We start from the raw sequence: 12,940 nt of genomic DNA on the forward strand, positions 1-12,940 counted from the left end.
CCCAAATTTATCAACATTAACATTTTAATATTACCTTATAGTCATTATGGCTTTTAGAAAAATGTGTTTTGTTACATTACAACTAGTGGTGTTGTGCCAGACTGTCATAAAATGACTAGCAGCATCAAGACATCATTAGGAACCTCTACAACTCCATTGCAAAATATGTGGCCTGTTAAATTAGCAAACACGGAGCCCAACCCCATCCTGAGACACTACTTCTGTATGTGTAGATCAATAAATATTGTCCATATCAGCCCAAATATTTAATCATTTATTGTTCCTCATAACCATTACCTGTCTTATTCAGAGCAAACAATCACAGTCGATTCTCGTTCAAGTAACCAATAAATAAATCTGAGGTAACGTAACACAGCCTTATTCAACTTATACAACTTATTCCCACACGCACATCCTATTCAATCATATTATACAGCAATTAAGAACCTTGCTTAACATGTGCTATCTAAAGACTAAGCAACCATTCACACACCCATCATATAAATACACCCCTTACACAAGGTATGCAAACAGATGGATGAAGTGTAAGGGTGACTGTGCTCTCTTACTTCGAGTTTCTCTACTCTTCTAGAAAGATATTTGGTTTTTATGTTCTCCTCATTCAATTTGTTTTAAGGCTCTGGTAAATGATGACCCCTCCAACTAACAGCCAGCAAATAGCATATCTTCAGACATGAAGATATTTAAAATAAAAGATCTTATAAAAATTAAGAAATTAAAAAGAAAAAGGGAGAAGTAGTTGATTTAAGAAAGCAGTTCTCAAAACCTTTTCTTTTCAGGCCTTTTTTATGGATGGTAAGTGACCCTGCCGCCCACCACCAACTCTAGCCAGGGTAAAACCCAAAACTAGCAGGCTTTGTGAGATTTCTTATTGTTTAAAAAGATATTGCCAAATCAGAGGACAAACTTAAAATGAATACACTGCCGGTCAAGGTTTAAAAAAACCCTATTGTTTAGTAGTTCATTTGCAATGTATTTTCTTATCTAATCAATAACTTTATTACTGCACTTCTCTAATTCTTTTTGTTCGCTGCTGAAACTGAGACTTATTCTATTCATGTTAATCTGAGCTAAAGGCTAAAGCTGTTTCCATGTGGTTCAGCCAGACGTGACTCTTCCTGTATCAGTTTTCTCCAGTTTCCAAGAGTCTTTTGAAGGTGTAGGAAATAGTACTTCTACTTATAACAGTTACAAAGTTCTCTGTTTTTCTGTGTCTTTTTCTAGTTATTATGATGCGAGTGTAAATGTGCTGTGTGTGAGTGTGTAAATGCTGCAGTAGAGAGTAACAGCAGTAACACCACCTGTTTCAGCATTGCTTTTTTAAAAACTCCATTTCCAAAGCTCTGTTTATTTTCATTGCTAATTACCAGCTGGTAATTGTTTACTAAAAATCAATATATAATATATTTGATTATATAATTACTTTTATTTTTTCAGGTTTTAGTATATTTTTTTTCCTTAAAGGCTCTGGAAGTATAATGCAATATTGTGTCCACTGGATTTTGTACCCTTTCCGATTATTGACTGGACCTAATGGAGATAAAATTACAAAAATAAATAAAAAATTGGATTGTTCTAATACTTCTGACTTGTAGTGTGTATAGAAGAGATAAAACCTCCCCTAGAGCCCTTTGCAGATCCCAATTTGAGAACCACTGATATACTGTAGGTGTTATTCTTTGGAAGGGGTCAAATGGAAATCCCTAAAAACATAAAAAAAAACAAAGCAGATAAAACTTATTTACTTTTAATTATGGAAAACAAAAGTTAAATATTAACCTTCATTCGAAGAGATTTTAAATTAAAACACACACTGGCAACTTTAACCTTAAGACTTTAAAATACCAGCTACATTTAAAACACTCTTAACTTGAGCATGTAGCTTTTTGTTAGTTGATTCTGGAGATATATAAACTTATTTTCTATACACAATTATGGTAAACACACTTCAGCTTCACTTCATTTCCCTTCGTTTAATGTCAGACGCCACAGGTTTAGCTTTCAGTGGCTGTATAAACACTGCTATTCCAGCAGACAGGGATCAGGTACACATTAACTGTGCTAACTACAGGGACAGGAGGTTAAAAGATCAAGTGTCTGTTTCCTTCACTGCTCTTCAGCTGCTGTCCTCGTTCTCCTGAGTGTCCCTGCTTGAGCTCTCGTCCACGTTCTCCAGAGAGTCCCCCCGCTGGATGCTCAGCTCCCTGGGGTTCATCATGGGCAGTTCACTCTGGATGGGGTAGAGCCAGGGCTTGTGTTCTGGAGAGTTCTGGGCCTTCCACGCAGGGTAGTTCTGACCCGCCTTGTGCACGCTTTTCATAACCTGTGGGGTGAGGGAAAAAGGGTGTGGTTGAGGCGGTGGCACAAGTTTCGACGGATATGACGGTGACAAAGAGCTCTGGCTGTTCCTGTGCTGTCTAAAACCTGACACTGGAATCTGGCTCTTCAAGCTCTGTCAAACGATCTGGATTAGAGCAGCATTTTTCTGCTTTGAGTTGGGTATCTATCTGGGCACAGGTTTTGTGACAGCTGAGAAGTATGAGAAAGCTTCTGTTGTTAAGTAATGCTCAGACATTGTTGCATAAATTACTGGAATGACAAGAAACTGAGGCAAAAACTGAGGTTCACTAGGAGTCACTAGAGTTCATGCTCATTCTATAGGCCTGTGGCTTCCCTTGTGAAAAGGAAGTATACTTAAGAGCATTAAAAGTATGTTCAATTTAGGTAAAAAAAAAAATACTAAAAGTGCACTTTTTATTTAATAACCTTTCTAAAAAAAAATACACATTAAATAAGCAAAAAAATGCTTTAAATTCTACATTGTGTTGCTAGAATATATTGGCAATAAATACAGCTTTTTTAAGTAGACTTAAGGTGTACACAATTTGTGCATTAATACCTAAAGTAGTACATTTACAATATACTTCAATTGTATTAAAAGAAAGTGTTTAAATAGCACACACTTAAATCTACTTAAATTTGTAGAAGTTGTACAAAAAAGCTCTCGAAACCACAATTTAATGCTTTTAAATGTTGTGTTTAAATATAGCGTAATTACAACTAAAATATACTTAAGGTTGCCATAAGTTGTTCCAAAATAGTATATTTAGTATGCATTTAAGTACAAAATTTAAATTTTAAAAAGTATGTAATTTTCCCATGTTAATTATACTTTTAAAAATATATACTTTAATACATTTTTCTTTTGCAAGGCTTGTGAGGTTTTTGAAGCTCTTTTTTATGCTTTTGGCTATGAAATATATGTAGGCCAATTAATACATCTTAGAGGAGAAACGTAAACCAACAGAGTTAATGAGTTATTATGAGTTATTATAAGTTGTTAAAGTAATTTGGTCTTTTCTTAGGCTGTTAAGCCTCTAAATAACCTACACATTTGCCTTAATAGCTTTTAAATGTCAGTGGTAACACGGCAACATGATGCACATCACAATACAGGGGATATGATTCAATATATCACAATACAGCTCTGGAAAAAAATAAGAGAGCACTTCAGTTTCTGAATCAGTTTCTCTGATTTTGCTATTTATAGGTTTATGTTTGAGTAAAATAAACATTGTTGTTTTATTCTATAAACTACAGACAACATTTCTCCCAAATTTCAAATAAAAATGTTGACATTTAGAGCATTTATTTGTAGAAAATAGATTTCAAATAATGCAAAGAAAACAAATTCATATTCATTAAGTTTTAAGAGTTCAGAAAATAATATTTGGTAGAATAACCCTGGTTTCTAATTACAGTTTTCATGCATCTTGGCATGTTCTCCTCCACCAGTCTTAAACACTGCTTTTGGATAACTTTATGCCACTCTTGGTACAAAAATTCAAGCAGTTCATCTTGGTTTAAAGGCTTGTTTTCAATTTGGTAAAATCATAGAAACTAAGTGGTCTGTTATTATTTTTTGTCCATAGCTGTATTTTTCCATACTGTATATATGATAAATTGTGACATTTAATCAAAACTTTCAGAGTATAAAACACAATGAAAGTTCATTTTTTGTCCAATCAGAACAGAGGGAATTAGCAACAGAGTTTAACACTAATATCTAGTGGGTGGGGCTTAAAAACAACAGTGAATGAACCACAGTGTGACACCAACCTTTACATCTAAACTAATAATTTTGAAAATTTATACAACTGAACTAAGAGTCACTGGCTCCGAAATGTATGTAGGCCAATAAATACATCTTATAGGAGAAACGTAGATCCACAGAGTTAATGTGTTATTAGGAGTTATTATGAGTTGTCAAAGTAATCAGGTCTTTTCTTAGGTGGTTAAGCCTCGGACCTTTACCTTAATAGCTTTTAAATGTCAGGAGTAATGTGCTTTTGTCTTAAAAAACCAGGTAAGCAAGTTCTACATGAATCTCAGTTTTAGAAACAAACTAAACTAAAGGTCTTCAATTGAGTCTCTAACAATGCAGCAGTCAGCAATATTAATCAACAATATTAGGACGGCTAAATTAACCTTCATACAGTATCAAAAAGGAGTCCCAGCTAATTGTTTATTCTTTAAATAATATAAACAGGCAATATTTCAAAACTAGACATACTGGTGTGCTGTGCCATCATGTCCATCACACTTCACCAAAAACAATAAACTTCTGCTGAGTAAACATAGCCTTAAGCTACATTTCCCACATATACAGATATTTATTTTTTGTACTATTTTTTACTATTTCTGTTTAATTTATGAAACTTTTTGTGTACAGTCCAACAATCTGAAATCTAGTGATATCTGTGTGTGAACATTATTATAGGTTATTGTTATTATTATAATATTGAGATTCAGGCAAAAAAATCACATCACAATACAGGGAATATGATTCAATACATCACAATATACGGTCATACTGTAATTTATAACCAAATTAGAAACAGCATAGTATAAAACACACAATAAAAGCTCACTTTTATCAAAACAGAGGGAATAAACAGAAGAGAAGAAGAGTTCAACACTGATATCTAGTGGGCGGGGCTTAACCCCTGTCTGATACCAATCTTTACATATAAACTAATAATAAACTAATAATTTTGGCAAACATTTTGCTGCCTAGTTACTATTCTGTTCAATGTGAGAACTATTATGTATAGGACGCATGGCCTTATTCACCAGTATCTCCCTAAAAACACTTAAATTTCACATTAAAAGGTCTACATCAGATCTACAACATGTTTTTAAGTTTTCTGATGGATACTGATCGATTCCATTGTCCTCTTAAACTGAATAAATCCAAATAAATAAAAAAAAAAAAAACAGCAGTGATCGTCAGATTTAGGCCTGTCACAGTAACACATTTTGGATGACATATTTTCCTAGAAATTATTTAACTGTGATAAATAATAATGTGCCATAATAAATGTCAATATATGACCATTTTAAGTCACTTATAGAATGATAATGTAATAAGAAATTAATACTGATTAAAAAGAATAGGAATATTCAAATATTGGAACTGGAATTTGAGAAATGTGTACATACAGTATACTAAATAAATAAAACAAATAAAATTAATCTACAACCTAAAAGTCAACATGCTGGTTAGATCAGTGAGTATTACCTCAATAAGTAAACACGATGGGTAATAATGAGGTCAGCTAAAATGACTGAGGTCACGTTCATAGAGTATATTGCACAATAAGATACCATGACAAAAATGTATTAAGTGAGTTTTAATAAGAAATTCCTTCTTAAGAAGTCAGTAAATAAGGTGCACTGATTTTTGAGAAGCAGCTCTGCTACAGCTGCCCTGCCTGTTCTTATTTCCATCTGGCAGCAAATTTACCACAACACTGCCAAGCATAAATAAATGAGAGATAAAGCCGCTGTTTTCAGTTATTACAGCAGAGTTATGTAGGTTAGCAGTACTGGAAACACTGGGGTCAAATGGAAACATGTTTAAACCTGTGCCAAAAATTCAGATTATAAAACCACAGATGATTCTTCTCTTACCTTGGGAGCGAGGACCTGAGACGCCTTGTTCACCGCCCACTTGGGAAGAGACCCTGATGGAGGAGAATGAGGAGAATGGAATTTTCACATGACTCAACGAGCTTTATACAGCCAAACAAAGCATGCAACATTATTATTTTTATTATCATTAATATGTAGCAAGATTTCTTCTTACCCTTGGGGTCAGCTTGTGAAAGGTAGGTGAAAGAGCAGCTGTTCGGCCCGGTCGGTTTCAACAAGTAACCCGTCAGATAGGAGACCGCCCTCACCAAGTCTTTCCGTGGAGGATATTTCTGTAATAATAAAGGAGAAACGTCAGTAACCACAAATTAATTCAGATTACAGCACTGTAAAAAGACAAGGGGTGGGCTATATGGCCTTAAAATAATATTACAATATCTCAGGGACTTTCAGAGATAATGATATTCCTGGAAACATTGAAGGAAAAAAGAAAAACCCTAAAAAATATTGTATTAATTTCAAGAATTTAATACTGCAACAAAATAAATGTTGAAGTTAGTATAATAAAGCTATCTATCTATCTATCTATCTATCTATCTATCTATCTATCTATCTATCTATCTATCTATGTTACTTTATTTGTTTTATAGTACATGAGTCAACATCCAATTACAATTTTTCAAGACAATACATTTCTCAATATCAATAAATAATAAAACATTTCCAATTCCTATCCCTCCAGTAATGGCTGCCGGAATTACTATTTAATTAATACTATTAATACTTAATATTTATTTGTTCTATTCTTTGAAACTCTAACCCTTCATCCAGATGGAAGAGGCTTAAATTTATAGCACAACGACTAGTCACCTAAAATTGAGTTAGTTACTTGCTTTAACCATAGCTCTTATAGAGCCTCTAAACTAAATAATGAATTACTGATCAGCTTCCTTAAGTGTTTTACAATATGATTCAGGAAAATCCTGTTCTTAGATCAAGTCAGATTTCCAAAACCATGCCATCAAGCAAAAAGATAAATCTGATTCTATAATCAGTTTTGTGTTTAACTGATAAAATAGATTCAATCACGGTTTAATCAACCAGACAGTAGTTCAGTCTTTTCAAACAGTGCAAACGCTGCTGCCTCTTTTTAACAACAGCTTCACTGTTGGCTTTAATAATGGACATTCCATCTGAAATCAATGATAATATCTTTACTAATATACTAGTTACTCTTTAACAATTACAATTGGAAGAGTGATCTATTTTAAGCGTTTATTTATTTTATTGATGACGATTATGGCTTACAGCCACAGACATCTTTTATGGAGATGCAGATTTCATTTTTCAGCAGGACTTGGCACACTGCCCACACTGCCAAAAGTAGCAATTGGTCTTATATAATATTACAATTTTCTGAGATACTGATTTTTGGGTTTTCGTTGGCTGTAAGTAAATCAACAATAAAATAAATAAACGATTCAAATAGATCACTCTGTGTTTAATCTATATAATATATGAGCTTCACATTTTGAACTGAATTACTGTAATAAAGTGACATATTTTGCAAAGTCACAGATGACCAGACAATAACTGCTCGTCCTCATCCTGCAGATGACTGACAACGACCGAGTCATTTACATATTTCAGGATACTCCAATTTTCCCCACCTGATCTGACATTTATTTGAACAGAGGATAAAAAGTAAAGGTGAATGCACACATCACTATGGAGAGCCTGTGTGTGCATGTCACACCCAATTTGATAGTGTTGTAGCTAAACAAACAAGATCAATTTTCGAACAATCTCAAAACAATAGTTAGCTAAAGACTTTGGAGTTTGACACAACTGGTTCAATCATTTACCAGAGTTTTCACCATCATTGTCTCAGGTTAGCACTATAAGCATGCATAATGCATTTTGTAGTATCCTACACTTCGAAAACATCTCCACAGGTAAATAAATGTGTCTGACTTATTTAATAAGACTCTAATAGATAGAATTGATACTACACTCTATAGTACTACTGCTGATACTACTACATCTTGGATTGTGAACTCAAGGTTAGTGACGTTGGTTATGGAGACGTTCCAAACAAAAGTTCCTGCTTAAAACCAGGAATGCAGCACAAGTTTACCAACAAAGATGCAGACATACCGCATGCTTTACGGAGTAGTTCACGATGATGTATTCATCTTCTGATGCCTGCCAAGACCTCAGGGTCACCACGTCTCTGTTTTTCAGGGGTTTGGGACACAGCCCTGTAAATTAAGAGTCATAAGCAACAATGAGAACTGAGCTTTTATTTTATTTTAAGCTCTATGTAACAATAATTCAATGATTAGCTTATATCACACAGTATATGGACATAACTTATTGCCCAGTGTTTATATGTAGAAAGAGGAGATCAATGAATGAATATGCTTAATCATCAAAACTTAAATAAAAGCTCTTTAAAATGGAAAAACTACATTATTATTAGGCTGTTATTTTATTATATCACAATTATATCATAGGCATAAAATGGTCTTGTAATTTATTTATCATCCATTCCTATAAAACTGCATTTTATAGTAAGTGCCTTCCTAGGAATAAAATTAAATAACACAAATAGTTACTTTGTTATTTGTTACATTTGTTATATTTGTATTTATTAACTTTTTTACAGCATTTATCTTACACTCTTATCCAGAGCGACTTAAAATAATTAAAATAATTAAAAACCTTGAGTGTATTATTACGATTATACCACAGTTCCATTATCGCTGTTTATTAAAAAAAAACTTGAGTTTTCTCATCCTCTTTAACTTAAAATCTTTCAATAAACAGTGATAATATAATTGTGGTATAATCACAATAATACACTCAAGGTTCGTGCTATAACGTGTAATATTTGCACTGCTGTGCTGATCTACGACTGCAGCACAGCAGTGCCAATATTACACGTTATAGCACTCCCCCTCTCGTGTATTATTGCCCAAATAAACTTACAGGAATAGTAGCTCACATCAGCATTAGGTGAAAGCCGAGCAATTTCGAAGCTCTCAAGCATGGCAGGGTCCCACGTCTTCCGGTACTTGTTGTCATGAAGAACGTCATACATAGTGGCTGCTGAGACATCACTTATGGCTATTCTACACTGTGAGAAAAACACAAAAAAGAGGAGCATTATATTTTCTGATTAAAGTCTAGTCAGTACAAACAGGTGCATTACGAGTATACTTTGACATGATAGATTATTCTGACTTGCCCATATATTTTAAAAATGTTGATATATTAAGAAATATTTAATACAATATAAAAAAAAAATCATTCATTTTTTTAAGTGTATGGAGCATTTGTGTGAAAATGCACAGTCTTGAGCCAATTATGCCACAGAATCCTCCCAATTTATCCCATTTATTATTAAACAACTTACGTCTTATTATGTGTTTATCATTTAAAAATATATATTTTTCACTTAGACACACAGTTATGAACTATATTTAGTATTTAAATAATATGAAGCATGCTGTATATGTGTTAGTATTACAAATAAAATGCTTTAAATGTGCTTTAACATTAAACTTTAAACATTCGAATAAAGATTTACCATTTTGTATAGTACATCACCATTTATTTTAATCCAATAGAGCCTATGGTGACGTATATGTGTCACAGACCCTTTAAATTATGTGTAATGTTCCTTACAGCACTTTCTCAGTCATTTTAACTCATGAAGTCACTAAGTGACTCATACTGAACATCCTGATAGCATCATCACTGCAGGACAGTGTGTGAATCTGGGTTCATTCATTCATTCTGTTCCAACCATTTTAATAATAAAAATGGCTTAAATTGCTTAAATTAAAACGTTTTACGCTCCATATAACTAGTTTTGATCTAATCTCTAGAACAATATGTTAAATATATATTATCAAATTGTTTTTATTTGTGTTACATTAAGATTTTGATCTTGAAATATTTAGTCATATGACCACAATAAGAAAAAAATGAATGAGCTGCTCATTGAATTTATCTGCTTTAATTTAGCAGTTAAATTTTTCTGAAATAGGTCTGGTCTCTTATGGGTTAAGAATATTGAGATTAGTTTTTTTGTTTTTTTTTTTACATAAAGTATAACCCAGGCTTTTTTCTTAAATTCCACATTTCATTTAATTTCCTAAAAACTTATATTGCATTTATGATGGTGATATGACACAATATTTGAAAATGTTGGGGATATTATTGTGTTCAAAATAACATGTTATGAAACACCTCTAATAAATAGTTGGGCTGTATTGTCCAGAGCTAGTTTTTTAAAGCTTTTAAATATTTATGTATAAAAAAAATCTTAATTTCTTCCTACGACCTCCTCTTTTTTTTTTTTTTTTTTTTACAAAATAAAAGTCCCACACTGACTTAAAAATCCTGTTTCTGGCTTTAAAAAAAATACACAAAATGTCTATAAAAATAAACATTTAAAAATCATTAACGCTGTGTTTAAAACAGAAATCCAGATTAATATGACATTATTATAAATATGTGTTATTTTTCAAAACTTCACCAGGTGACAGGTGTGCAGTATTAAAAACTATATAATATTTGTATTATGTATTAAATCTTACCTTGATTTTGTGAACTTTGGAGTAGCTGCTTTTGTTTCCCTGTACAGAGTTAATAGAGGGCACCTCCACCCAAACGTCCATCCCATTCTTACTGTATTTATTCTCCCAGTTCTCTGTAGAAGAGCACTGTCTCCTCAAATCAGCGAAAACAGATTCATCAGGAATAATCCCAGAGCCTCGAGACATGGCTGAGAACTTAAAATCACCAGAAACAGAGTAAAAGCGTGTCCTGGAGTCGCTCCTCTGACCTGCACACCTGTAAACCTGCTGTACCTGCTGGAAGTCTCAGTCTCAGGTGTGTTTGTGTGTGTGTGTGTTCGGGTTCTGCTCGTCACCGCCGGTTCAGCTCTTCAGGTCTGACTGGATTCTTGTCGGTTCTGCGTTTACCTGCCAGTTAAAGCCCTTAACGGGACTTCCTGGAGTCCTACAGGTGACAGGTGTTAGGAGGCCACGCCCACTGCCTCACCTGCGCTAAGCTGATCTGAGCTGAATAGAGAAGCTCTGGCCTTCTGAACCGAAGCTGACCCAACTGAACTGAACTGAGGAGCTGAAGATAAGCTAGATAATCTTTTATACAACTTGTGACTCAACAGCAACAGCCAATAGCCAGCCAGCCCCTCTGTATAAACCTAATGCTGGTGTTAACCCTTTCAGACCCTGCGTCCTTTGCAATGGACATCTGTGTTCTTATTTATTGTGCATTCATTCTTGCATTTAACACATATTGAGGCCTGAATTGACTTTTATCAGCCAATCAAAGAGCAGTTTAGCCCCGCCCACTGCACTGGACAAAAAGTCATTGAAAATTTTATATATATATGATTATAATCCCATTATCATTGTGAAATAAAAAAAACATGAAATTATATGAAAAAACAATGTTGAACAAATGATTACACTGCATTTACACCAATTTGAAAACCTCTCAATGTAAGAAGATGGATGATCACAAGTCATCAAACCAAGCTGAACTGCTTGAATTTTTGCACCAGGAGTAAAGACATAAAGTTATCCAAAAGCAGTGTGTAAGACTGGTGGAGGACAACATGATGCCAAGATTCATGAAAACTGTGATTAAAAAAAACAGGGTTATTATTCCACCAAATATTGATTTCTGAACTCTTAAAACTTAATGAATATGAACTTGTTTTTTCTTTGCATTATGTGAGGTCTGAAAGCTCTGTATCTTTTTTTTGTTATTTTAGCCATTTCTTTTTTTTTTTTTTTGCAAATAAATAATAACAATATTTTTATTTGGAATTTGGGAGAAATGTTGTCTGTAGTTTATAGAATAAAACAACAATGTTCATTTTACTCAAACATAAACCTATAAATATCAAAATCAGACAAACTGATTCAGAAACTGAAGTGATCTCTTATTTTTTCAGAGCTATATATATATATATATATATAGGAGTGTTTTACAGATAGAAAACAGCATTTTTCTTATATTTTATTATAACTGGAACATGATTCAAGTCTGAAAGGGTTAATGCTGGGTGTGTCACGTGGCTGAGTGTGGGTGGGTGCGGTTGGTGATACTGGCCTATCACACTGTGGGTGTGGAGCTCATTCACATTGTCGTCACTCTTCATTAACATATGAACAGCACTAAACGCCCACCAGCGTCATTCAGCAGAGCAGCCAGTTTCTGCTATCTCTGAGATTAGATTTAGGATTTTTTCTTTACAGATTTTACTGATGGCCTTCCATCACCCCTACACACATCGATACCACTCTAAAGCACATACTGAGAGATTCCCTGAACACCACCCTCAATTTGTCTATAATTAACATGGACATAAAACTATTTATAGAGTGACTGTCCTAATATTAATACACTTGAATGTACATTTAACACTTTCAGACCTGAATTATATTCTAGTGATGAAAAAACTTAAGAAAGCTGTTTTAAGAATGCTGTCAGTAAAGCACACATTTTGTCACCGACCAATGAAAACATTACATATTTTGATCACATAAATTGTCCCTTACATTGTTTTTAAATTTCTTGCTGAATGGACCAATACAAATTCTCTAAAAGTACCTGAAAAAAAAAACTATTTTTACACTGACTTCAATTGAAAAAGGTTTTATCTTTTATTTTGGAAATATTTTTCGTTGGACAGCAGGCAATATACTAGATTAAATTATATATACATTATATAAAATATTTATTTTTACATGTAAATTGCATAGATAGCCTGTGTTTAACATGTATTATATTAATTATTGACCTTTTTATTTCACAAACAATCTCTAAATAAGCTAAGCTACTGTTTCATCAGCTGGTTTGTGGTCTATTCTCATGGAAAGAAGGTCTCAATTAGTGTTATGTGCAACAACACAAGAAAATACATGAAGTCTACTGTAGTGGA

General features: G+C 33.4%; 1 protein-coding gene across 1 annotated transcript; it reads right to left on the reverse strand.

Moving 5' to 3' along the window:
* Window positions 1-261: 261 nt before the first annotated feature.
* Window positions 262-11,115, reverse strand: stard14 (START domain containing 14). The gene is made up of 6 exons (XM_007254420.4): window positions 10,563-11,115; window positions 8,947-9,094; window positions 8,113-8,216; window positions 6,170-6,287; window positions 5,995-6,047; window positions 262-2,344 (listed from the first exon to the last, which is right to left on the reverse strand). The coding sequence occupies exons 1-6, from the start codon at window positions 10,746-10,748 to the stop codon at window positions 2,138-2,140; spliced, it is 816 nt and encodes a 271-aa protein (XP_007254482.2). The 5' UTR covers window positions 10,749-11,115; the 3' UTR covers window positions 262-2,137.
* Window positions 11,116-12,940: the final 1,825 nt, after the last annotated feature.

The sequence above is a fragment of the Astyanax mexicanus genome, chromosome 10 (assembly GCF_023375975.1).
Source record: "Astyanax mexicanus isolate ESR-SI-001 chromosome 10, AstMex3_surface, whole genome shotgun sequence".
Lineage (NCBI taxonomy): Eukaryota > Metazoa > Chordata > Actinopteri > Characiformes > Acestrorhamphidae > Astyanax > Astyanax mexicanus.

Excerpts from the sequence above, each read along its gene's own strand:
- stard14 (XM_007254420.4), bottom strand. The coding sequence starts at position 10,748 with ATGTCTCGAGGCTCTGGGATTATTCCTGATGAATCTGTTTTCGCTGAT. Across the intron at positions 8,217-8,946 it reads TGATGTGAGCTACTATTCCT|GGCTGTGTCCCAAACCCCTG; the intron begins GTAAGTTTATTT and ends CTTAATTTACAG. Across the intron at positions 6,288-8,112 it reads ACTACTCCGTAAAGCATGCG|AAATATCCTCCACGGAAAGA; the intron begins GTATGTCTGCAT and ends TTATTATTACAG.